Source organism: Haemorhous mexicanus, chromosome 30 (genome assembly GCF_027477595.1).
Source record: "Haemorhous mexicanus isolate bHaeMex1 chromosome 30, bHaeMex1.pri, whole genome shotgun sequence".
Classification (NCBI taxonomy): domain Eukaryota; kingdom Metazoa; phylum Chordata; class Aves; order Passeriformes; family Fringillidae; genus Haemorhous; species Haemorhous mexicanus.
The window spans coordinates 466,934-494,070 of NC_082370.1; the positions used below are offsets into that span (position 1 = coordinate 466,934).

The 27,137-nt window shown below is 42.6% G+C and overlaps 2 protein-coding genes across 5 annotated transcripts in view; both read right to left on the minus strand.

The window, feature by feature from the left end:
- Positions 1–2,883: 2,883 nt before the first annotated feature.
- BNIP3L (BCL2 interacting protein 3 like) lies at positions 2,884–14,908 on the minus strand. Of its 3 annotated transcripts, none has more exons than XR_009489789.1 (7): positions 14,731–14,908; positions 10,140–10,326; positions 9,585–9,657; positions 8,275–8,378; positions 7,339–7,488; positions 4,266–6,171; positions 2,884–3,153 (listed from the first exon to the last, which is right to left on the minus strand). XR_009489789.1 is itself a non-coding variant. In XM_059870746.1 (6 exons), exons 1-6 carry the CDS (start codon positions 14,813–14,815, stop codon positions 6,123–6,125), a joined length of 648 nt encoding a protein of 215 aa, XP_059726729.1. In that variant the 5' UTR covers positions 14,816–14,908; the 3' UTR covers positions 2,884–6,122. The 3 variants fall into 3 exon arrangements, 1 of the variants encoding a protein (XP_059726729.1); XR_009489788.1 differs by having other exon boundaries at positions 2,884–3,280; XM_059870746.1 differs by having other exon boundaries at positions 2,884–6,171.
- Positions 14,909–20,127: 5,219 nt separating this feature from the next.
- The window catches only part of PPP2R2A (protein phosphatase 2 regulatory subunit Balpha), a 36,905-nt gene continuing 29,895 nt past the window's right edge, over positions 20,128–27,137 (minus strand). For both annotated transcript variants that reach the window (XM_059870317.1, XM_059870316.1), the window contains exons 4-10: positions 25,063–25,228; positions 24,483–24,595; positions 24,083–24,260; positions 23,299–23,463; positions 22,607–22,776; positions 22,015–22,106; positions 20,128–21,118 (exon numbers count right to left, since the gene is read on the minus strand). In XM_059870317.1, coding sequence (XP_059726300.1) covers positions 20,839–21,118; positions 22,015–22,106; positions 22,607–22,776; positions 23,299–23,463; positions 24,083–24,260; positions 24,483–24,595; positions 25,063–25,228 — 1,164 coding nt within the window. In that variant the 3' untranslated portion in view covers positions 20,128–20,838. The remainder of the gene's footprint in view (positions 21,119–22,014; positions 22,107–22,606; positions 22,777–23,298; positions 23,464–24,082; positions 24,261–24,482; positions 24,596–25,062; positions 25,229–27,137) is intronic.

Genomic DNA, 27,137 nt, shown 5'->3' on the forward strand with positions numbered 1-27,137 from the left:
CACCAAATTTCAAATTCAGTTACCACCCCTTAGATCACCCACTCTCAGTCCATCACCACCCTTTAGATAATCAATTCTCAATTCCTCGAGAAGAGAGGAGTTCCTCTTGCACCACAGACATCCCCAGGAAACAGTCAAAACTTCTTGTGTTTCCGTGTCACGTGTGGTACTGCCCAGAGAACATTTGCCATCGTGACCTCTTCCTTCCATGTCCAGTGCTCTCACCATTGCACATGGACCAGAGCTGCTTCTAGGGTTTTTCCCTTTAAGAATGCTTTGTCCAGTTCCAAAAAAGAGCACAGTCCCTCTCCTTTTGGGACACCTATCCCCCCCAAATTTCACCCCCTGGGGCTGAGGGGTCTCTTGAACAGAGATCATCTTCCTCTTCTTCTTCTTTGAAGACAGAGGGCACCACCACCACCCTCCTCACCCATGGTCTCTGTTCACACACCTTCACATCACCGCACTCTCCTGGCTCTGAGCCATTGCCTCCCCCTAGAATGCAGTCTCTATGTCACAGGTACTCAAGGGTTCTGTCCATAGCTATCCAAGAAAAGTCCAGCCAAAAGCCACTCCATCATCTCCTCCCACCTAGGATTCTTCTCAACTTCTCTCAATCTCACCAACTCCAGGAGGAATCAGCATTTACAAGGTTTCCATCATCCCAAGAAGGGTTAAAAGTCCCAGGCTCTGCTGGTTCGGTTCATGAACTCCCACGGCTGGCTGCCCTGCTGGGCACCCCCCCCCCCTTCTCCTTCCCACCAGCCTGCTATCACAGGCACAGGCCGCTCTCTCTCTCTCTCTCTCCCTCCGGAGGGTGGGGGAAATGGGGGATGGCTGCCCGAAGCCTCGCAGTGCTTCTCCACCCTTCGGCCCAGGCCTGGCCTACCTCCCTCCGGCCACATGGCTCCCCTCCCCCGCCCAGCTCAGAGCCAGGCAGGGGAGAGGTCTCCTCTCTTCCAAGACCGGAACCCAAGAGAGTTTCCCCTCAGAGTTCACAGCTTTTGACCCCCTGTGTTCTCAGAGGCGTATCCATGCCCTCAGTGGACAAACCAGGTGCCAATATTAAAATCTGAACACCGATTGGCGTGACCACACCATCCCAAAAAAAACATTTCCTCTCAAACCACGACAGTCTGACATTTCACCATGCACTGTTTACACCTTGTTAGCTCATAAGCTCATGTAGCACTGTTGAAATAAATGAGGAATTACTATTTTTTATAAGGAAGTGAGAGGCAAGGAACATGTTTCACTCAAAATTTTGCATATAAAGTTTTTTCTGCTGATAATTGACAGTCTCCCAGCTTGTATTTAGATGCAGGTTACATTCCAGAAGTAAACGGCTGAGAGAAGATTGGTCTTAAAACAGAGTTTTTAATTAAAACGCTTACTTAGAAGACACAGGAAAATGCACTTGAGAGTCAGAGACTCCTTGATCTACCATAGAAAGGCATTCCAGGATCCAGGGGCTGAAATTTAAATTTCAAAGTAAGGTGGAAGTTAAAGACTGGAGCAGCTCAAGGTGTAGGTTCTGCACAACTCCACACACTGACAGCTTTGCAAGGATGTGTCCTTTTGTGACCTAAATTACACACCTTAATACACTGCAAGAACTTCAACAGCTGTAGGACTATTCTCTTTTTTTTAATAAACACCAGAATAAAGCATTTTCTGGCCTTAAAATTCACTGATCTGTCTTCAGATGACAGCAAGTTACAGCAAACCGCACCACTAAAAAAAAAAAAAAAAAATCTCAAAACAAACTTCCCAGTCTTATCAGAAAAGCGTCAGGAAACAGTTTAAAATAGAAAAATGCATGTTTCCATACTCTAAATTCTCTGGCAGCAGCTCAGAAAGTTAAGTTGTGTTTACTTTCCTTCGTGGAAAAGCACCCCTCGCTCTCCCCCTAATGTCAGCACTGCCTGCACTGGAGCACAGCCTGGCTGAGTCAGCTCAGCTCACATTGGGCAGGGCACAAAGAGACACCTAATGAAGTGGAAACTAATTGAGCTTTCTCTTTTTCATGGGGATGCTGTATCCAGCACGAGGATTTTCAAGAGTACCTCCAGGTTTTTGTTTTGTTTTGAAAGTGCTGGCTGAACTACAGGGCATAGTTCAGGAATCCTGGTGGTTTATTTTGGTTTTCAAGGCCCACCCAAAACACAAAGGAGTCTTCATAAATCACAAACACAAGGCAAAGATTCTTAGAGGGAATCAGGGCTTCGCTTTCAGATGGTGAAATGCATACTTTACAGGTATGCACACACACAAAAGTGTAAATAATGTTTTTAGAGTGAACTTTGCCGTTAAACAATTCAAATTCTAAGCTTTTCATATGTGTACAGTGAAGCCTGAATCCAGTGTAAGGAAGACTCAACATCCCACCACTGAACTCAATGACAGAGCACCTGGAGATTCCCTCAGGTCATGGTAGAAGGGAACTTTCCCAGAATCTGAAATTCCTAGACAAGAATAAAAAGGAACTTGAAAACAGTCCTCAACTCCATCAAAATGTGATTTACACCAGAATAATCCCAGAGCAAAGAAAGTGCTGCCTTATGCAAAATGATCTTGTATTTATTCTTGCATTATAACTAAAAAGGTTTTGAAGCAATTCAAAAGTTCAGGCCCAAGTTTCACTGTGAGACCCAGAGAGAGAAACTTTCTGAAAGTAGGGTTTATAACTTTCTCTTATTCCTCTGGAAAAAGAACATCCCATTTACACAAAGTTCTGGATTTACAGATTAAAAATATAGAAAAGAATAACTAAAATGGGTGGTAGCAGTAATCAGAATGGTGCCATTTCCACCTAGAATGAACAACTCTCCTCTGGATAAACAGAAATAACCTGTGCTCTTGAACCAAGAACATGGAGGCAGATTAACAATTTGGGTTTATGTCCCTTACTCTTTAATCTGCAAATTAAACCCAATTAGGAAACAGAAGAGAAGTACAAGAAATACAATAGAGTTGATCAATCATACAAAATCTCAGCAATTCTACTTTACATTTAATAGGCCACCACATTATTTTCCTTCCAGAGTTTTTCCTGGACAAGGTGCTGGAGGACTTGGAGAAGGTACACAAAGCCATCCAGGGGGAGGATTTTTATTAAGTGCTTTAGGAAATGAAGTGGATGATCCCATGTCACTAAAAAACAAAACAAAAACAAACCCAAGCAATCTTTCAAAAAAATTATTCCAGTCTATAAACAGCAGCTTCAATGTTCATGTCACCCAGAACAAAACAGTTCCATAAAACATCTTAAAAAGCAGACCTGTAAAAAAAGGGAAAGAGAAGAAAGACAAAAGAAAGGCGCAGCATGAAGTAATTTCAGACAACCAGTTTTGTGAGAGCTTTAATGGCACAAAATGTTTATAAGCTACAACTTATACATGTAAACTGTATATAATGTTACAAAGTGCTAACTAATTTATGAAGAATGCATAATCACTTTGGCTCAGTTAACTCCAATATTTCAACAAATGTCAATTAAAAATTTGAATTTCTAACAATCTTCAGCTTTCACTTTTGAAAACAGTAAGTAAATATGCATTTGCTGCAGTTAGGTCAGCCTGCATCTTTAATGTGCGAGTTTATGCATTTTTTCTTGATCCTATTTACAAGTCTAGGCCAGTTTTCACTGAATGTAAGAAAAATGAAGCCTACACTTTTTTTCCCAAAACTGTAAACAGGTATAAAGCTTTATAAACAACATTTATCTTAACAAAACTTCAATTCTCAATAATTGAAGCTCCTTTGTAAATGATACAACACTCTATTCCTGTTCATTGTAAAAGTGGAAGTTGCAGATTTTCCTCCAAAGCTTAGAATAGGGTCTCAATAAATACTGCATTGTATCCCAGGCAGTGTTACAGTGACCACGGGGCATTCCTCAGCTCTGGGTTTCATAGGTTTTACTCCAAATGTCATTAGTGGTCTTGATACTCTAGCCACAAGTTTGCACTATTATTTATCAGATATTCTGAAGAATTACCTTTTAATTTAGAAAGGTGTAATTTACTGGGTTTTCCTCTTTAAAAAGTATTCCCTACTTAGTAAAAATCTCTTTTTCCACTACTCCTATTTCATACAAAACAAGGTGCTATGTTAGAAGTTAAAGTGGTCCAACCTTTCTCCCGTCCCCTCAGATTTTAGGGCTATAAAATGAAGTATTTGATGCTCTCTAAAACACCCTCCACCAGGTTCCCCTGCCCGCCCCCACCTCTGGGTGAAACCCAATATCCACACCCAAAACAAACCTGCACTTGTGGGCAGCTCAAGTACCACTAAGTATTCACAACTAAAAGGAAAAAAAAGCAGATTACTCCAGAGGATTTGTTTTTCACCCTGAAAGCATGCTCTGACAGTATTCAGAAGTAGAGAATGAAAATAAATACAGTTTAGCAGTGGATTCATACTTAACTTTTTCACTTCCTGGGAGCTAACTGAAGATTTTTTTAACCCAAGTCTCAGCTGGGATTTAGCTTCTATGCATCAATTGGTTCATGCAATCACTGCTCTATCAAATAATCAACTTTATAAAGTCTGATGGAAGCAAACAATCATAGGTAGCTGTTTTCTCCAAATGGCTGACTAGATTTTCTTATTTTCTACAAGTCAGCCGACTAAAGTTTTTATTTAAATGAGATTTTTGCTAGTCTAAAAATTAGCATTGGTTCCCTAAATACTTAGTATTAAAGTCTATATCATATATATATATATATATATATATATATATATATATATATATATATATATATATTCATATATATATATATTCATATATATATATATAAGGAGTATTCTATCCTTCAGAGTTCATGCTACATGTTCTGAAATTCAATAAAATCTATTTAGGGACAAGACTGTCCCGATGCTTTGTAACAATTTGGTACTAAAGCTTCACATTTTGAAAAGAAGTGTCACTGAAGGAGGACAAGGCTTAATGCTCCCTAAGATAAAAGGTCAACAACATCAGTGAGAAATCTACCCTAACATGAGACATCACAGGTGACTTTCAGGTTCCAAGTATCCCCAAAAAGGAGATTGTACAGTAAACAATGAGAGAGAGGAATATTGAAAATTCATTTGCAGAAGACATTTCAGAGCTTTTACAACTTCTGAACCTTTATGCACCTGCAAGATTGTCCCCCTTAAGGATGAGTCAAACGCTTTTCCTGCTGAAATTGCCAGATCTTCAGAGATGTAAATGGGTCCACCACAAACAGAATAATTTCCTTTTACACAGAGCCTACCTACACTACAGCTGCTGGGTTTTTCCTTAATTTAGAACTACTGTGAAAAGGAAAATTTCACATTGAAAATTTTCCCTTAAGAAAACAGGTAAAGAAAATGAAAGCTTCTTCACATGCAAACAATGCAATTTTTTAATATTTCCTAGGTATCAGACAGGTTTTCCTACAAGGAATAAGGAGCTGACTTCATAGAAAAGACAAGATTACAACAATTACCTAGTATTAAATTATGCTGATGGATTTAGTTATCCTACTTTAAGATTTATGCAGTCTTTGCCTCCTGCAATTTAAATGGTGTTTGTTTGCCAATGCAAGGGGCCGAGTAAATTCCCCCTGAAAGCTGATTTAAACTGGATCTTTATTGCCAGTGATTTCTTAGTTTATTCCACAACCAGCTTCTTTTTCACAAAAGAAAAACTCTTTCCCACTTCAGTAATTTCCTTCCAAAGAGACTGTTTTATCACCACCATGCAGTCAACACTTAGACCATGCACAACTGCAACTGAAGTCAGGTTGCACTAAGGAGGCAACAGCATCACTGATAAAATTAAACTTGCTGGTGGCATTTTGCATTGAGAGAAGCCCTTGCAACATAGAGACAGTTGTAAACTCCGTCCAGCAACTCTGACGTGTCTTGCAGGCCAAGAGGCAGGGGAATGGGAAAGAGGGAAAGAATGTGGATAGCCAAACACCTCAACAGAGTTCCAACACAATACTGAATTCCAGAGTTAGCAAAAACCTGGATATGGAAGGAAAGGGTGAAGTCAGGGTCATGCTTAAAATGGTCTCAAGTCAAATGTACTATATGAGACAGTAACACCTTCACAGGTCACATGGGGTCCAGGTTTGCACTCCATGGGTTCAATAAGTGCTGGCTGAAGGTGTGGTCAGGCGTTTCCCAATGTAGATGCTGAAATAAAAAGTATAAGGATATCGTATTGCACAGGAATACTCCCTGCTTTCCCACAGTCCCCACACACCCAGCTGCTCTAATCCCTCTCTCAAGTCCAAGATCCACCCACAGACTTCACTTCTCTTCTATAAAACTACTTACAGTGAGGCTTTGCATGAGTCTGGAAGGATCAATGCTCTCAGTACTCACCCAAAGTGGGTTTTCCTCCAGTCCCAGGCTCATCTGAAAACCCCAATCCAAAAGCTTTTGTGTTTTGAGTACCTGACACAGCAACACTCCCAGACAACTGAGGTAAAACATATCAAGTGCTGCCTATAGGGAGGGGGTTGAGCTTTAAAACTCTGAGCATCAAAGATCTATGCAAACACTGACCACAAGCAAGATTTCAACCATTGCAGAAATGCACAATTTTGCTGTAGTACAAATATTTCACAGTATATCCTCACATATTCTATCCTTATTTATTTGAAACTTTAGAAGAATTTAAATAGACACTTGAACTACATCCACGAAACCAAACACAAAGCTAAATAAAACCATGTTTTGAGTCCATGCCTTTGTCTCATCCCAGAATTTAAGGTGGATAAACAGAATGTCAGGATTTAGGCAAAGTGAGAGATTATATTGGATTACACAGGCAATGTAAACACTGCTGAGCAGAGACACAGCTGATCTTGCAGGCCATATCCAATTTTTCATCTTTCTCTAAGTACTCAAACTTTGACTTTCAGTAATACCACAAGGAAGCATTAAACTGGAAATTACAGAGTTTGTGCCACACACACCACCTCAGCATCATTATTTGTACAATGTAGTTTCATATTGGTCAGAAGAAGTTATTTTTCATCTTTTCTAATTTCCCCCCTTATAACCTGAAGCATTTAAATAGAAGGCACATAATCACATTGCACGTGTTACAATTGCAAAGGTTATTTGCAAACTCATCCACGCATATTCAATATAACTTGATTTATTCTAGAAATAAAGCACATTAAAGGCTGCAAAGTTCTAACTGCTGCTAAGTTTTCCTGCTTTTGTAAAAATACACCAAGTCTGAGTGACGGGCAAAAATCATTACTCTAGAAAAAGTCCTTCTCAGCAGGACTTGACATTCAAGCAAAGTGGAAAGGCAAAAGCTGAAGTGAGAATTAGGTTAATACTTACCCTAGTCCCAGAGCCAAAACATGAGATATGAACAGAGATGGAATGAAAACCTTAAGAAATTCTGCAGAGAAAATGCCACCTTTTTTCATTGCTCCACTTTTTCTCATACTTAGAGACACTGAACGTTTAGGATGTCTGAAATGGAATTCCCTGGAAGAAGAGGGGGAGGGGGGAAAAATTCAACAAGACTTTTTTGTTTCTTTCCTTTTTTTTTTTTTTTTTTTTTCACACAAATGCACAGATCTCTGTAGGAACATTTTTTTTTTTAAGTACAAAGAGCTAGAGATCAAAGCCCAAGATCCCTTAGACAGAGTAAGGAATCAAAGATAATAAGAGGAGGGATTGTGCAGAGACCACTTACACAGACAGTATAGACACAAAGGGAGCAGGAGCTGCAGAGAGAGGTAGGTCCGAGAGAGGGAATTTCAGGATGTGATTTGTTAGCAAGAGGCCTCATTTTTTGTTCCAAACACAGATACAGAAGTCTGCCAGATTTAGACAGCATCCTCTATTTTAATAAAAATGCTTTGCATTCAAGGATCTCAAGGTTTCCCCTTCCGTGGATGAACATTACATATTTTACATAGAAAGAAAAAAAGGGACAGAGAATTTAGGAGACTTGCTCAACACTCTTCCATTCAATAAGCCAAGACTAAATCCCATGAATCCCAGCTCCAAGTACCCAGCTCTCCCACTAATTATAATTTTGTCAAGAAACCTTGCAATCAGTTTGCAGTGGCTTTGTATTACCTTCAAGTCATTCTGTTGCTATTTTGATTTTCATACTTCATTGTTTTGACCTTTTTAGCCTCCCCACAGAGAAATCAATCTCTTCCTAAGATGAACTTATTTTGATTGTGAGACTGTGACGATCCTTTCCTTCATCTATTCATTAAAATATATTAATATTCATTAAAAACACGGAGTTGAACTCACTTGGGAGGAATGTTTTCAGGCCTACTTGACCAGTCTGACACCCAGTCTGCACTTTTCTTCAAAACTTCCAATTCTTTCTCTCCTTCTAATGCTTCTTCTTCGGACTGAAACACACAGGGGACAAGCCTTGTAACACACAATTAGCTCCTCCTCAGGGTGTTAAATTGAGAGTGACAACAATAGCGGTGACATGATAAGCACCAAATGGTGGCACCTGATAAATGAGTAAGTCTTCTTGGACTGCTGATTATTTCAAAGAGATTTGATTTTGCCAGCAAAAGTCAGGAAACCACAAATTCTATTACTGTAGCCAGGATTTCCACATTATTGCAAACCAGAACCGTGCAAAAAATATTTACAAATGGAAAAAAAACATTAGGTTGATGGCATTCCATTTAAAGCCCACAGAATGTGACTAAAAGCATGGCAAGTCAAATAAAAAGGTTTCAAAACCAGTATTTTGACTTTTTAAAGGTGTTATTAATCATTTAAAATTTACATTACTTGCAACTAGTAGCTTCTACTGGGAATCCCAGATGCAAGAGGGAAAAGCAAGCCCTCACTCTAATTGTGTATAAAGATTTAACTTCACATCAATAGATGCAAATGTTACCATATAAGAAAAGAAATAAATTAGGAAGAGTAGAGAACACCACGGACTTTAACTCCTACTAAGTATTAAAACAATCTCCTGAGTGACTCTTATTAAAACAAGATAAGCCACTTACAACATTAAGTGAGAACCACAGAAACCCAGAGGTAATCAAATAGCTCAGTCGCAAGTGAGAGGCAGAGCTCACCAACACCTTCATTCACACCCTTTTGGCTCTCAGGGCAGAAATGCAACAGTCCCAGGTCTTTGACAAAATTAAATGCAAGGTTTCATTCTTCCAGGAATGCTTTTTATTTAAACAGCTGACAGCAAATTTTATGAAATTATCAAACTAAGAGTTCAGCATTAGTCTCGTCTCAGTTTGTGTTATGGAGATTACTCACTGTCATGTGAGTGCCTGCACAGCAATCACTGAACACCCTGAAATCTTGTGCAGAAATATGAACATTTTAAACCCAGCTTTGACACCCAGTGCCATCAGGGTTACACAGTAACATGACTGCTAGGAAAGAAGCATTTCTCAGCTGTGCAGATGGAGACTCATTTTTCCCTCACTCCAACACTATTAATGTCTAAGTCAAATTTCAATTAATAGAGAATATAAGTCTTTTGACATCACAAAGAGCATGTTCTACCCCTCAAGCCTAGATCAAATATCCATAACTTACAAATGTATATTTTAAAAGGAAGAAAATACCTGAGAACTACTGTCTTTACTTGTGTGCATTTCCACATCAAAAGTTATCTGTCCATCATCTTGAGGTGACGGGCTAAAGAAAAATTGATATCATAATGTCATTTTGTCAACTAAAGAGTCATCAGTGTAGGTAAATCTCAGCTGAATCATTTCCTCATGTACTTTTGGACATTATTCAGCTGAGCTACAAAATGCACCACCCTTCAGATCCCAAATACCAGCACTAAAAGTCTTCCTAACCCCCCCGACTTTTCAATTTTTTAAAATTTATAATCCTACCTTTCTCGACAGAGTTCACTGTTGCTCCCTAAAGCAAAGAAAGCACTCCCCAAAAGTTCAGCTGCTACAGAAAAGATGCAACTCCCTTTGTTCTTGTAGGGAACACTATCAGTACTGTGAATTACACGTGGTTTTGTATCATTACAAGTGGAAGCATCACGCAGCAGCTATTCCAAATACTGGAGCACAACAGATTCTTCCCTGAGAAAAAGCTTTACCCATCCACAGGACAAAATCGGCCATAAATCACAGGCAGAGTAGCCAACACTTCTTTACCTGTCGCAGTGGGAACTACCTCTTGAACTGCTCTGTCCTGACTCGTGCTGTGCATCCAGGAGGATTTTTTCCATGTCTCCATTGTGGATGGAGGAGGAGGATGGGACATGCTCCAGGCCCCCGTTCTTGCCGTTGCTGTTGTCATTGCTGTTGCCGTTGCCGTTCATCTGCAGCTCCACCCAGGAACCTGCAGGGCAGCCACACATCACCCCATGGACACCCCAGCACTGAACACACCTTCCCTTTATCAACTGCAGCCAGAGGGAAACAGCAGCATGCTGCGCTCTGATAACACATACCGACCTGAGAGAGCTCACAAACATGGGATAGAGACAGCAGCGACAGGGTTCTACTTCTTTCATCAACACAAACACCCCTGAAAGCTGCTCTATTGCTCCCTAACTCGGGAGCTGGTCAATAAGATGTCTCCTTTCTCCCCAGCTATTAATACTTTAATCAGCCACATCTCTCTGCAGTTTGTGAACTACAGATCACTCCATTACACCTCACCCTGTTCTACATTCCTTTCTCAAACAGAATTTTCATCCCTATGCCCCTACTACAAAACTCCCCCTGTGCAGCTTTATATTCTCCTTTCCTTTACTTCCAAAGGCCTTGGATCAATCCTGATTTTTCTATACATCAGGCAGGCTGCCATTCTCAGGTCTCCTTCAGCTTGCTTTGGCCTGGCACAAACATCTCCCATAAAGCTCCGATTTACTGTTTCCCCCCCCCCATTTTTTGGTAGTTTTACCTATGGGACATCTACACCTGCATTAAGATCCAACAAAGAGCAAGAGTGTACTCTGGATGACAAAAGCAGCTGCTAAGAAGTTCACACACTGTGTAGATAAAGACAGGATTTTTATTTTAAAATGTATTTCACTTATATTTTATGTACAGATTAACAAAATATGAGAGTGTATGTTCTGACACATTCTTCAGTGATATGTTTCAGCTGGTGACATGCAGAGATACATGTCACCACAACTCATGTGTAATTTAGTTTATTCCACCTGAAGGCAGGAGCTTTCAGGGTTCTTTTTGTATTTGGTTAACTATTTTTTAAAGTTTGGACATCTTCCCCCAGGATGTAAAAATATCCAAGTAAGAAAAGCAAGCCTGAAGCTACAATACAACATTTTGAGCATTATTTGCACAAGTCCTACATTTTAACACTGATTTTTGATTTCTGAAATGCACCTGGGAGTGCCTGCACTTATTTTTGTAGCATGGTTTTGTCTCTGGGAGCTCCCTCAGTGGCACAGGAAGGGGAGTTTAATAATGAGCCTGTTTTCAACTTGATTTGATGAAGAATTCTCCTTTAGTACCAATTATTCACCATGCCATTACAGTGATGTCCATGGAAGCATGATGCTCTGCTGGTTCCCAGCCTGGTCTCCCCAGGCTAGATTCACAACCAGGGAATTTTGGGAGTGCACAGGCGCTAGCTCAGCACTGCACATTAGGCTTTTCAGACAAGCAGGTGTTAACTGGGAAGAGGCAGCTTTGCTCAGTCAGCATCAGACAGAGACTGTGTCATTCCAGATTGGTGATGATTGCTGGTGTCTGAATTCCTAAATAAAATGGCCAAACTCTAAGAGCTTCATCAGGAAGGTTGTTCTGCCTTGCACCACAAGAGACCACACCTGCAAAAAAGCAGGTGGCAAATGCAGTTAGCAAGGGGTCAAAAGTTAGGTAAAAAAGCTTTATATTCCCAACAACCACTTTTGGCTGTTGGAAAAATCAGGATCTGCAAAGCCATCTAGGATCAAAACAATCAGCAGAGGACAAAAGCGTGAGGGGATGTGTTCCTCTGACACTAGAACACCCAGAGGATGGTGATCAGATCTCCTTACTCTGATACACAGCTCTAAACCCACTGTCACAAATAAAGATTTTACTCATTCACCTCGGGCTGACAAATTCTATATTTATCTCAAACACACGGTGGCCGTAGTATAAAGAAATCCCAAATTTCCCTCTGAGTAAAGAGTCCCTGGGAGCTGAGTAGGAGTTGACATGAGGAGCAGCACGTTCCCAGCTGACCTCACCGGGAATGACTCAAAATACATTAAGGAAGCATAATCTGCCATCAAGCTCATGCACACTGCCCACTCCCACTGGCACTCACAACTGCTTTGGGACAGGGAGCAGGGAACATGATTGGTCTCCAGGACTGATTAGAGGGACTCTAATCTCTGTTTCTTTAAAAAGATAGACAGGAATGTATTGGAGAATAAACTGCCCAAATAATAGAGAATGGGGTTTGCCCCGAGCTTTTTTGTACATTAATCACCTGCCTGAGAACTTTTACTTTCACCATATTTCTACCTGACAGTAAAATAGGAAATGTGGCAGAATGAAGAGCGGTAGAATTAAGAGTAACACAATTATGAAATGCGGCAGTATCTCCTCCCCTCACAAATCATATAACACACACTCTTTGGAGAAAAAATACCATAAACAACTGTTCACGTTAATGGTATTTTTCTCCAAAATTATTTGAATTTTGGCTTTGCTCTATGGCTAATTATTTCACTATGAATTTATATACACTGACTTTGATTCTATGTTTTTCCATAACTTGGTGGACTGTTTAAACAGCAGGAGTTAAACATGTTGGGGAAGACTGGTCTCATTTTTTTTATTCCCTCTGATTTCAGCTCGATGCATGAAGTGGAGATATTAAAGGCAATATATAAATTAAATACCTATATACATTTTATAGATATAAAAATACTCCAAGCTACTACCAACTCAGTAGCTCATAAGTAGTCAGAGACATGATCAACCTGAATTAACTAATAAATATCACTTTTACAATAAAGTACACCAGTAACAAAAAAAAAAAAAAAAAAAAAAAAAAAAAAAAAAAAAAAGAAGAGGGAAAGTAAAAGAAAGCCAACCAGACTCCCACAATGCTAATTATTAAGCAGATTTTCCATGACAGAGCTAGATGGGCTCTTGCCTAAGGTGGGATTTTTTTTTTTTTTGTCAATATGTAACAGAGCTTTATAATAATTAAAATATAGGAAGCATCTAGAATTCCCAAAGCAAGCAACTTGGATTTTTTATCTCTTTGAACCCAATAAAGCACAGGTTACCAGTTTTTTCCCAGGTCTTCTGCCTTCCAGGTGCTAAGGGATCTTTGAATAAAAGGTCCTAAACACACACAAACGAGGCAATGAACACCATGAAAGTGTCTCAGCTCATTAGCCTGAAAAGTTCACTGAAAAGCTGAGAGAATGGCAGAAAAGGCACCTCTCCCACCAAAGCACTGTGCAGGGGCTGAACATCTGAAAGCAGCACTAAGCCTGTGGGGAACCGATTGGGTGCATTTGTTTTGTTGCTGGAGCACGGAGTGTCAAACATTTCCTCTCCTCCCTTGTGCTCAGCTCCCCAGCAATCACTGAGCCGGGTGAGCCTCTGCACTGGGTGCTGCCCCAGCAGCAAGATCCCCGTGGGCAAATCCATCCCTGGCTTACAGAGCTCTCAGCTCCCGTCGCCCCTATCACCCAGCAGATTATTGAGTCCCAGAGTTACCACATTGCCAGAAATTAAAAATAAAATATACAGGCATCAAATATGGCCATTTCTGAAGTAAGCATCGAGTCAAGCACCCAGCACGTCACAACTTTGACAGCCTAATTGTTATTTAAGTATAACAGATATAATATTATATCTTGAATAATTTGCCAAGATTATTGACTCTGGTAATACTGTTTAAAGTGCCACGGTTATCACACGATGTAGTGTTACCACAACACAATAGCAGCGTTATGAAAAGAACACAGTTTATTCTTCCTTTCATACAATTTCCATTGAGTTATGGAAAAGCAACCAACGACTTTATTTTGTGGTCAGCTAAACTGCATCCTAAACCACGGAGGTTACAGTTAATCATTAAAATTTATTCACCTCTTCTATCCTTAAAATTTAGAGATGAAAAGACATACCGAAGGAGCTGTTTATAACGAAGGGAAAGCACTGGCCAAGTAAGTACAAGAGCCTACATGATGTGCCTTATAGTGTTATCCCAGGAACAAAAGGATGCAGCAAAGCAGCTGACAGAGATGCCGGATATAGAGGGAAATAGCTCACGTCAGTGCTATTGACTCAGCCACTGAATAAACTCATTCCCACAGCCACGCTCCTCCCCCTACCCCGCTGTATCCCCATCGCCGCCGTTCGGGTAAACTCCGTGTAACCACGCAACGAGCTCGGGCCGTTCCTCGGGGGACTCGATCGCCCTCAGCCCCCTGCATAAGGAGGCGGTCGGGTCCCGCCAGGCGCAGCACTCTCACAGCACCCGGAGTCCCCTTTATCCGCCCCGCTAGAGCCGCGCGGCCCCGCGGCGCTCCCGGCCGCTGCCCGGGGCCAGCCGGCCCCTCACGAGCGTCGCCACAACTCCTCCGCCCCCTGCGGCGGCCGCCGGGCCATTTATACCCGCTCCGCCCCGGCCATTGGCCCCCGGCGGCTCGCGCGCCGCGTCCTACGCCAATGGCGGCCCGGAGCGGCGCGAGGGGGTCGCGGCCCCTTCAGGGCCTCCCGCGCCATTCCCCGCCGGCGCCCCCGCGGCCGCACTCACTGTTGAGGCCGGGCTCGCCGTGCGTCCCGTCTGCTGGCGGGTTGTTGTTATTGTTGTGCTGCGGCTGTTCCTCAGGGCTGGACATGGCGGCGGCGGCGCGGCTGAGGCGACTGAGGAGCCGCTGGGGCAAAAACAACAAACCCGGACTCCGTTCCGGGCCCGGCCGCCCCGCCCCGTCGCGCTGCGCAGGCGCGGCACGCGCTGCTTCCGCCTTCCTCCTCCATGGCGCGACCCGCGCCCGCGCACGTCCCGCGCGTGCGCAGGGCGGGGGCAGAGGGAGGGGGAAGGGACAGAGGGACCGGGAACGACGCGGCGACCGGGGAGTGACACAGGGACAGGGAGCGACACAGGGACCGGGAGTGAGTGACACGGCCCGTCAGGCTGGGAGAGCCCTCCCAGAGCGCCGAGTCCGAGCGGTGCCTGATCGCCACCGTGTCCCCAGCCCAGAGCTCTCAGTGCCACATCCCTTCCTGGGACCCCTCCAGGGATGGGCACTCCAACCCTCCCTGGGCAGTGCCAAGCCCTGAGCCCCCTTTCCATGGGGAAATTCCTGCTGTGCCCCCCTGAGCCTGCCCTGGCCCAGCCTGAGGCCGTTCCCTCTCCTCCTGTCCCTGTCCCTGGAGCACAGCCCGACCCCGGCTGTCCCCTCCTGGCAGGAGCTGTGCCGAGCCACAAGGGCCCCCCGTCCCAGCCTGCTTTTCATCTTGTTCTCTTCATTCTGTTTTTGACATCACTTCAATGTCAAGATTTATTTGGAGGCCTAGACTCTTTTTGGTGTAATTTTGTGACTTCGGTCTCATGTCTCTTACACGTATATTTGTGTTTATAAGCATTTTGCTTACCAAAAGTTGTAAAGGAGCCTTTTACACCATAAAGTCCTCCCATCAACAGCCACAAGAGTATAAATTGTGTTTTTTTCATTACTGTACTCACTGAAGGAGTTCAGTAACAGCAACACCGTCAGAGTGAAGCCACGCAGACACAACTCCAGTAGTGTTCTTTGTTTGCTCCCCATTACAAATGTGAAAAAATCACTTATTTCTGTCAGAACTTCTTTTAGCTAGACAAAAAGCTTGTATGCACAAGTGTCACAATCATCCTATACTACAATACCTGTTATAAGTATTTTTTGTCTTCTATTCATCTACACTAATGTTGGAGGTTTGAAATCTACCTTTTGTAACACCAAGACTTCTCCTGAATTTGCCTGCAGGCTTTGCATGACTGTACCAAATATCTGAGCCTGTGGAAAATCTGGATGCCTCTAGGACAGCACTGGGAGAGAATTAGCTACGTTGGTAGTAAAAAGAAAGTGGCAATTGAATTAATTTGGTAAAACATCTGTTTACAGGTGGAGGGGCAACAGAAACATTTGAGATTGGAATCAGAACAATGAGCTGCTTGTGATTTTGAATAAAAAACCTGCCCAGGTAACCTAATCCTACTTTGCAACCCTCAAATCACAGGCTAACATGAGCATTTGTCACCAGCCTCCTTCAGGAAGCATTTGCCACAACACTTGTGGCATTAATATTTATCAGTCAAGTGGGACTATTAAAATTTCTGAGTCAGAAATAAATTGATCAATATTATAGAGTGAGTCAATGCAGAGCCAGAAATAGCATTCACAAAGCCTGACTTTCAGCCCTGTGCTCAAACCACTCCACAGGTTCCTTGAGGCACTTGAGTGATGTAATTAATGTTTGTAATTTGAATCCTCGGATGGAAAATGCTGTGGAAATGGCAGCGTTGGATGGACACAAAACCACATATTAATAGAAGAGAAACAATGGCCACAGATTCCTGGGAACAGCTTTTTGTACTGGAGTGCAATACAAAGGTTTTTCTTCCAGGGAAAAACCAAAACCTTTAAGTCAATTGAAATCAAACAATTAACAAGACCTGTGCTAAAATAATCCCACTGGGATTATCTCATGGTTTCAAGGTATTCTAAATGTTTGAAACGAGTACAGGAGGAGAGCTCTGTCTGCCCCTGGATCCCTGGCAGTGTCCAAGACCACGTTGAAAGGGGCTTGGAGCACCCTGGGACAGTTAAAGGTGTTCCTGCCCATGGCAGGGTGTGGCACTGGATGGGCTTTAAGGTCCTTTCAACCCAAAACATTGCATGATTCTCAAGTCTAAAACATGCCATGATTACTCTTATTTTCTTTGTTTAGTGTTTCTGTTCCCCAAAGCTGAAAAAGTGCCCTTTCCTGAGCTGGACACACCCAGCATCCTCCTGGCACAAGGGCTCTTCGCCCTGCAAACCTCGGCTGAACTCTTTGTACTGCATTAATCTACCCTGGAAACGCTTTCATATTGTTTCATATTTAGCAACAACTGATAGCTGTTGGTTCCGGAGGTGACTTCGAGGGACAGTGACCACACCTCGCCGTGACCGCTCGAAGCCTGCACCTCTTTACGGTAACGTTTGCCTCCTAGTGGAGAGCCCTGGCTCAGAAAAGCGTTATTAAAACCAGCCTGGGCTGTTTTCCTCTTTGCAAAGGTTGAGACTGTTAAAATTGGAGGGTAAAATTCACTGTGTAAAGAAATTGAATTCACAGTTTTTATTCCCGCAGCTGTGAAACAAACACCGGTTTTAGTCCACCGCTTATCTTTACAAGCCCAAACCAAGTTGAATAAGATCTTTGCTGCAGGCAAACAGCAGCTCCAGACACCCACAGTCATCACACAGCAGCCTCACTCACTCCCAGCACACCTCGATCCAAGGCATTAGTCCTTCCCTTTACAACAGCCAATTCCATGGGAAAGGGCAAAAGGAGGCACCTTTTGTTCAATAAAAGGAGTGTTTGATGGGAGCCAGGATGTTTTACACCTCTACAGCCCGAGGGGAAGAGCAGAAGAGCAGCACACAGGAAATTGCTTCCCAGCTCTGCTGTGCCTAAGAGGATGACAATAAAAATTTCTATTAAAATATTGGTATTCCATCATCCATAGCCCCTCTCCAGGAGGGGAAATCCCACAGGTTTCTGCTTGTCAGCACCACCTGAGCTTTTTCCAACCAGGCTGATAATTAAAGGATCTGCAGTTAAGCAATAAATGATCCTGTCCTCCCTGAACAGAGCAGTAGGGGAGCAGGTGCTGCTGCATATCCAGCGTGTTTTCCAGGCAGCAGCCACATCCTAGCAGGGAAGTGACAAAGGACTTGAGGCACAGGGCTCTCCTGGACCTGGGCATTGTGTCAGCTGTATAAATACCTCACTCTAAACAGTAACTGTTAGCAGGAGTGACACTGCTGCTGTCACATTGTAGATACAAACGACCTGGGAATTCAGGTACTGGGAATTGCAGATTTGCACTGGCTTTACTGGGCACTGACGATGCTGTGGGACTGGAGCAGCTGAAGGCAGTGGCCAGCACCATCCTGCCTAGGGACAGGAATGGGGACACAGTTCCCCAGGCACAGGGAAGAGACCACTCATTCACTAATACCTGCAAACACAGAAAAGGGTAGGGGGAGGAAAGAGCATAAAAAGCATCCTGACAAAGTGTATTCTCTGTGTACTTTTATTAATAAAATATATGATTTACAGCATGTATCAGTGGACAGTGTGCTTAGAGAATTCTCTAATGGATAGTGTGACAGCACAGGCAGGAGCTGGGTTTGGTGAGGACAAGTTAAACCTCAGATGAATGACACCTCAAGGATCACCATTACCAGCAAACCCAAACCGTTTCCCAAGGTGAGCTTTAACCCATCCCAGCAGGCCCAGCTGTGGTGCAGGAGGAAGCTGTACTGGAGTATTGCTCTGGGTGACTGCACCCGGTCACTCTGTGCCATCTTCACAGCTCAGCTCCCTGTGGGGCTGGGCTAAGCACCTTCAGTGCATCCCTGGGGCTCTGGGTGGCACAGGAACAGCAGCCTCAATACCATGGCCCTCATCTTCCCAAAGCAGCACCGTTAAACCTACACCTTCACAGAACACGATTTTACCAGCTCCACAGCAAAAGCACCTCATCACCTCAGTGCCCTCACGGGAAGATAAAGAATAAGCTTTGGCCCTGGAAACAGCTACGTATGTGATTAACGTTACTCAACGAGTTGTTTCTCGAACTGTTGGAAAGTCTGGTTTGCTGGAGTAAAATTAGTTACATGCTGCTAAATAGGAGTAGGGCCCACTCGTTTATTCACCCACTGGAAAACAGCTGCTGTCCCTGGGGCAGTTCATTTGTTTTACAAGGCTAACAGGTGAAAAAAAAAGGTAAAATCCTTACAAAGGCTCATGGTCACGCATGCATGGTACAAGACAAATACTGTATTTAAGAGAACTGGATTAATAAATATTAGAATTTTTACATTTTCACACCACTGCAGAAGGACTTAAAAAACCTAAAGAGTGATTGCAATAGCAGTCTTGTTAATAACCTCTAACCCAGCCAAAATTTTACAGCAGAAACAGTATCTCAGTTGATCAAATCATAATGTCATTTTAATAACTACCTCTAGGCCAATGAAATAATTAAATACATGTAATTCAATAGCAAAAATTCTCCCAGTCAAGGTAAATTCACCATGAATTCAAACTTTACTGAACATTTCCATGAAGGAGGAACAAAACCTAAAAGAACAATCAGCAAAAATACTGGAAGTAAAAACTCATGAGCCTTATAAAGCATCAATATCTAGTTAATCTTTGGATAAGCCTTATGTGCTGAGGAGTTGAAATCTCTCACATCACTATGAACACTTATTTCATGCAGCTTCTGTACTCGCCATGTTTGACTCCTTGCACCAGGGAACATTTCTATAAGTGCAGGAACTTTGCAAAGCCAAAAGCCAGAAGAAAACATTTGCATGGTTAAAACTACATTTCCAGTTAGCAATAAATACAGAAAATAGAGCAGCAGAATGCAGTGCAGTCATTAGCTATGGAACCATGGCGCTGGCTGGTACTACAGAACACCACACAGGAGCTTGGACAATTTCTCACAAAGCCACAGGGGACTTGGTGCTCTAAGCAAGGCATTAAAGGTATTTTATCCTAAAACAAGGCATTGAAGAAACCAGGATGAAACTAAACATTAAGACATCAGTCCCAAAAAATGGAATTTAAAACCTGAAGATTCTATTCCCTTTCTGATTAAAGCAACAGGTTAAAAAGAGGAGCATTCAAGGGCACAGGAAGTGACTGCTCAGATCAAAACCTGACAGCAGTTGTGGTGCCGAGACAGAAGTGGTCATACACTGGCTGGTGCCCAGGTTACTCAGGAGTGAATGCAGGTACCTGTGAAATCCCTCCCTCTCTTCATTCCCATGAAAAATAATTAATACTGGTTAAAATCATTACAAAAAACATAATTTTATTTTCATGCATCTAAGGTAAAACACAGAGTATTTGTATAAAGAGGTAGATTAAAAAAAAAAAAGAAAACAGATTCTCCATTCTTTGTCACTTTTATTCAGTAGTTTGTTTTTTTCCTTATTTTCTCTTTTTTTTGGTGCCAGACATGGCAAGGAGTGATTACAGTCAACTGTTTATTAAAACACTTGTTGCAACACAGACCCCCTTTACCACTGACCCCAAACGGACCCATTTTATGTGCTTTATTTTGTTTATTTTTTTTCCATACACCACCACCGAGGCGAGGTGGAGGGGGGACAAAGGGGGAAGGGGGAGTCCAGGAGGCCAGAAGGAGGAGGAATGCTACAAGCCACAGCAAGAATGAGCTGTATTTAATAAAAAAAGGGGGCCACGAATGATACAGTAATGAGGTTACACAATTAAATCCCATAGCATGATTGAAGGCTTTTTCCCTGTGTCTGACGTCATCACAATGGAAGGCATAAAAAGTGGAGTAAACCGATGTTGAGACAGTCCAGTCTAGTCCATTAGGCAAGATGGTGCAAGTAGTCATTTAAATTAAAAAGTGCCCTATCCTCACCTAAATGGCTAGCAGGTACGGAGACAACAGAGCCACAGAGCCTTCTCCATTGAGCTATAAAAGTGTGTTGTCATATGGCACATTTTTAAACACTGGAAAGGGGTGCCATAATGGACCTCTCACTCGCTTTTGTTACAGGTACAAATGCTAGATTCAACTATTTCAACTATGCAGGAAGTGACTCTTCAGTTAGGAATGCCAACCCTAATTCATCTTGTCTTGAAATATATACAAGTTGTTTGTGGTAGCTACAGCAATGATGTTCTCCTTGGGGTGCCAGGCTGTGTGCAGGATCTTCTTGTTGAAGTCTAAGCTGTCGACACTGATCTCGTCCTTCTTTCTCTTGCCACTGGCGCACACCTTCCGCGGCTTCAGCACCGTGCGCGGTTTGTTGTTCTCCCGGGACGCCTCCAAGGTGATGTCTCGCTTCGTGTTTCTGTCAAACATCCTGAAGAAGTTGTTGTAAGACCCTGTCATGACAATGCTGCACAGAGGGGGAAGGAAGAAAGATGACGGTTAGGAATTCCTTCTCCTTTTAGCAGCCGGAGGGTCTCAAGGAGGGCTTCAACTGAGATCACGCAAATGGAAGGGAGGTGGCCTCACCCACACCTGCTACAGCTAAAGGGGAGCAGGTACTGCAAGGTTTTATGCATTTAAAACCCCAAAAATACCCTTCTACCTTCCCTGGGCACTTTGAGGTATTTTGTTATTGAAGCATCACAAATGTCATTATTTAATTTAGTTTTTACACACACACACACGAGAGATCCAACATGTTGGATTTTTAGCGACACACAAGGTGTGCAAATTTAGGTACTAAGCAGCACATCTCATTTGTGAAAATCCCTTATAGCCCCTGATTCTGCATCAGCTGGTCAGTAAGAAAGACTTGCAAGTTTCCCTGTTCTTCCTTTGCCTCAAAAAATATTTGAGCAGACAGATGCCAGATTAAAAAACAAACAAACAAACAAACAAAAAAAACACCAAAAAAACCCAAAAAAACCCCAAAAAAACACCAACCAAAAAAAACCCCCCAAAAAAGCGCCCACATCTGACAGTACTGCCAGGGAACCAATGAGCTGCTTTAAATGCCACAAATAATCAGTTAATGGCATGATTAGCACAGAAGCAAGAGCTGTCCTAAATGGTGTTATTGGCAGGTCACTACCATGGCAAATCACTGTAAAAAGAACATTCCTGGAAGGTTTTCCCATGGGTTCCCCTAGAGGTCTGGTGCAGATTCGTACAGTTAATAATGCACATGTTACAGTCCACTGAAGTACTACCGTGTTGTCCAAAACCAGGTATTTGAGGTCCACTGCCCATTTTAAGAACAATTTGATAAGATCTGAAGTGCATAGGGATAAGAATTCCACTTGCCTGTCTGATCCATTCCAACAGCATTCAAACTTGTCAAAAATGCAATCATTCTCATACAGTGAGCAGAGTTTACTTCTGAGGTATTCATGCACCTGGGAAAGAGGGATCAGAGAAACTGAGTGAGCATTAGACTCATACCTGTAAAACAGCCTTCCCAGACTGTTCCAAAAGCAAGGAACCTGAGACTGCTCACAAGAGCTCTTTCTTGTAATGAAAACAGCAATTTTCAGTGGCAGCTAAAAACATTTTACGAAAAGGAAATGTTTCACCTCCTGTTTTCTTCAGGATATAGGTCAGAACATAAAGACAGCCAAAGACTTGTCATGGTTTTCATGGCTGGAGATCACCTCTCCACCTCCCAAATTCCCACTGGGTAAAAGGGAGGCTTTTTCAGCCTCAAACATGGGTTTGGGTTCCACCACCACCCTGCAAATACCACAATCTTCCAGCAGGAGTGTGGAATCCCCAAACCTCAGGGATGCTCTGCCTGAATCTACAGACAAAACTGTAACTGCCACATCAAAACTATCAGTAAGATTCAGCCCCTATCCAGGTTTTTTGATTTCCAACCCACATGATTGTCACCCAATACCTGGTATGTTTCCACAGGTCTATTTTCCATATTTAAATCCCAGATCTTCACTGACAGATAATCTCTAGTCATCATATATCGGCCACTGTGGCTAAATTTGACATCAGATATGGAAGAGATGATTTCAGAGAAAAATGATCTGTTGCTAGGATCTTCTGGTTCTTCAAACACTGCCGGAAAGTAAGACAGGCATTTCAAGAGGTCAGTTTGTGTCTCTTTGATACAAGATACACCTGAACTGCTTTAACATTGTCTCAATAAGCTTTCTACCTTGTGTTACTCTGTCTTATATAAAATAACTTTTAAGAAGAAACATTTGTAGTACAGTTGCCATACCCTCTTATTGTTGTAGCAAGCCAAGGTCAGCTTCTTAATAAATGATTTGCTAATATGTGAAGTCTTGACTCACACATGCACCAGATTACCAGCACCAAGTACAGACCAAATGGCCTTTAACCACCTGAACTCTGCAGAAAGCCATTCCTGGTGTCCAAACAGAAGCTGCTCATCATTTTACTCACTACTTTTACTCCAGAAAAACTTAAATGTAAGATTTATTTAGATTTTAGGCTTTAGATCTGTTCAATATACTACATGAATCCTACACAAATCCACACAGACAATTCAGTGTTTGATAAACTCTAACAGCAAATGTCCTCTGGCACAGGGAGACACTAAACTGCAGCACTCACACTTTGAATGTCTGTCACAGAGGGCTGATGCCCTCATGTCACACAGGCGAATTGTGCCTTTGCTGCTGCTGTAGACAAATGTGCTGCAGCTGTTGGGGTGGAACTCTGCAGCTGTGATCACCTCTGTCAGCTCCTCCATGTTGGCAGGCTTGATATCTACAATATCTGCAGAAGCTCTTTAAGGAATTGCCTCCAGCAAAATAGGTTTTTCCCCAAGGTGTTTTTCAGTTTTAGATGCTTTCAGAAATGCTACTTCAGGCTTGTGGGACCCAGGCACAACCCAGGTAAGAGTTAAAATCAAGCCACACAATTTGTCTACGAAGCAAGATAGTAACATCACATTCGGAATCGGTTCCAGGATAATTCTTTTATCAGCAAAAACCTGCTTCAGTTTTCTCCACACTCCAGTAGTAATTAATTCTATACTACAAATTATCTCCCAAGAATTCAATACAGAAATTTACTTTGCTTAATTCATATACTGCTATGTTATAAAATGCTACTTTGTATTAAAAACTTCACACAGCCATGGCTGCTCCATCCCTGGAAGTGTCCAAAGCCAGGTTGGAGCAACCTGGTCCTGCCCACCTGGATGAGCTTTAATGTCCCTTCCAAACCATACCATTCCTTCTCCAGAAGTAAAAGCCCTTACAATTACCAGGGAGAAATAACCAGGATTAATGGAGATGAATTCTCTGTATATATACTAAACACTTCTCATGAAAGGAAATAAAACCCAACAGTTTTCCTGCTCCCAACCCACAGAACAATGGCAAAAGGATACTAAAACTTCTGTCTGTGATTTCTAGGTGCCACAAGTTGATCCGCAGGTCATCTGCAGACAGGTACGTTTCATAGTCACTATTGATGGAGATGGAATTGATGTGATATGTGTGGGCATTGGCAAATATCCTTCGTGGGCTGGCTTCCACCATGAGGTCCATAGGCCTGAACACTGGCACCTGCAACACACAGAGCAGGGCAAGAGTGAGAGCCCAACCTCCCACAGACATCAGCACTGCTCAGCACAGTCCTGCAGCATCCCAAGCTGGATGAAATATCTGATAAGTCAGTATTTCTGCCAAGTGCCATCAGAGGAAAGATTCAATTAATGATGTGATGGGGCGGTTCCTCCCGGAGCCATGGGCTGGGAGAGGGGAATTAGCTGATTGTGAGCTACTCACCCGTAGTGTTGTAACTGTAGTAGGATCCCTATACCGTCCATCCTCCTCCTTTAAATTATAACCCTCGGGTCTTTTGTCCCTTTCACTGATTTTCCATAACTTTATTGTTTTATCTGCAATGAAATGGCCACAGTTTAAAATGAGAGCTGTGGAGAGACACCAGTCATCACTGCTGATGCCTTCAAACAAGACAAGGCTGCCCATGTGCACCAAAAAAGACAAAAATGCTGCTTGGGGAAAAGAAGACAAGACAAAAAGCATTAAAAAACCTCCTCCACAGTTTGTTCTTTTTAGAAGAGTTAGAGCAAGTTCCAGTCAGGACAGGTATTGCTATGAATGATTAATGTAAGCTCTGACACAGGGACTCATGTACACATGAAGGTCTGTACACAGGGGCTGTAAAGCAACTAAATCCCAAATACCCCACCCTGTGCTGGGGACACCTGGGCTCAGGGAAGCCAGAACCACATCCCCAGATCCTTGCACTTAAACCCTGCTTGATTCCAGCCTTTTGGAGAGGATTAGACCAAATCCTAATAGAAAACCTACATAATAACATGTTGTGGTGCAAAATACTTACCATTTGTAGACAATAAAAACTGAGCAGCATTTTTCTGGGGTAACCACCTAATTTTGTTGATCTTCTCTTCAATTTCTAAACTTTTCAAGTAGTCAAACTCTGGTTCATGGCTTTGAAAGGTACTGTAAACATTGTATTCTCCCCTACTGTGAGACTGGGTTTTGTTCTAAAAAGAGAATTAAATGATCAAGACATGTATACAATGTACATTGGGGAACAACCTGCTTGATTTTCATGATCCTGTCAACCAAATAACATGAGCATCATCTCTGTGGCAAGAAATTTATTAAAGTTTCTACTATTTTGGCTAAGAAAACATCAGAGAAAAGACAGTTTATGCAGCAGCTTAAGTTTCCAGAAACTCCCCACAGAATGTGAATATCATCTCCAACAAGTTTTCACATTAATGCTGAGCAGCTGAACAAACTAATATTTTACCTATTAAAAAAAAAACAAAAAGCAAACTACAACTTCTTTCACCTTTAATTTTTCCATCTTTACTGTTTAAAGGGAATATTCCTTCCCCTGCAACAGAGACACACAAATGGCAAATCTACTCTGTGAATACATTCAGCTTTCCAGGCACACTATGGAAATCCCACATGGCACCTCTAAATTTATACCAGCAGCTCCACTATTCTGGTTTATAATCTCCAAGTCCCCTGAGAGCTTCTGAACTGCTTCAGCAGCTTTTTCATCCTCTTTCTAGAAGGGGAAAAAGCTCATCACCTCTGCTCTGGCATTAGAGTCACCCCCGCAGTTACCTGACCAGGTGGAAACCTTTGCAAAACTGAAAAATTTGCACAACTCCTCTTTCCAGAAGCTGTGTCTGAGGCACCAAAATATTGCACTGCATGGACTGAACCTTGAATTTCATCCACTGGGTGCAGAAAATTGGATCCATTTCTGGTGTAGTACTCCCCATATTCACCTGTAGTGGTTTCAAGCTGAATTTTGTCATTTATTGCTGTCCCACCAACTCCAGAGATTGCACCATCAGATGCCTTTGCTGTGATATGTTCCTGACTGGGGACTTTGCTCCTTCCTTCTCTGGTGTCTCATGTCCATGGGCTCGTTTAATCCCTCAGCAGCTCACCAAAACCCATGTGATACAACCCTTGCTGGCCCACATTAGTCACATTCCTTGCATCATTTTCTTGTGCTTCATACCCTGAGAGCTGGCAGGAATTCTTGTACTTTAAAATAAGCTGGAGGTGGAGAAGGGATAAGGGGGCAAAACGCTTAGAAATCACATTTGGCACCAGAATTCTGTACCACACCTGTCCCTTACACTGCTTTTCCCACCCTGGAGAATGGAAGGGACTTTGTTCTAAGCTTCAGTCAGAACTAACAACTGAAGCTGGGTCACTGCATGGAACAACTTGGAAAGGAAATCTATTGTGCTGTAGGAAATGCCTTAGGAAATCCAGGGAACTGGGAACTTTACTTCAATTCCAGACTAACCACGACGACTGAGGCTTAAATATTCTGTGTGCGCATTCTAGTAAAACTTTACAGGATCAGAATAATATATAAAGCCAGTAATATGTGAAATCTATCCTTGGGATAAAATCAAAATTTAAACTCTCTGTCTCATGGCGCTCAAAGGAAAACAAAAAATTCCAAACAAGGAGAGGTGTTGGCCTAAGCGCCTGATGTTAAATTCCACGTTAGGTAATTGCACCATGCCTACGCAAATTCCTCCTCAGTTTCTGTGAGATGCAGGATTCACTTCCTGCCTGGCACTGAGCTGATGTCACTGGCTGCCACATTCCAGCCCGGAGGTGGCAGCAGTTTGGCAGTGGGTGAAGCCACACAGGTTTGCACAGCTCTTCACACAGCCCCTGTCAGTGTTTCTCCTCCTGCAGGCATAGTCTGCAAAGCTCTCCAGTGCAGTGTGGCAGAAAGGGGCACCGAATTTTAAACAGAACACTTCTATTTTATACGCTTTCACATACAAAATCTGCTCTAGACAGTTTGTTGGAACAACCAACTACCAGTGCATCAGGGAAGTAAGCCCCTAAATACAAATAATTTCCTAAACACAGAGAATTAAAAAAATGCCAAAACCAATT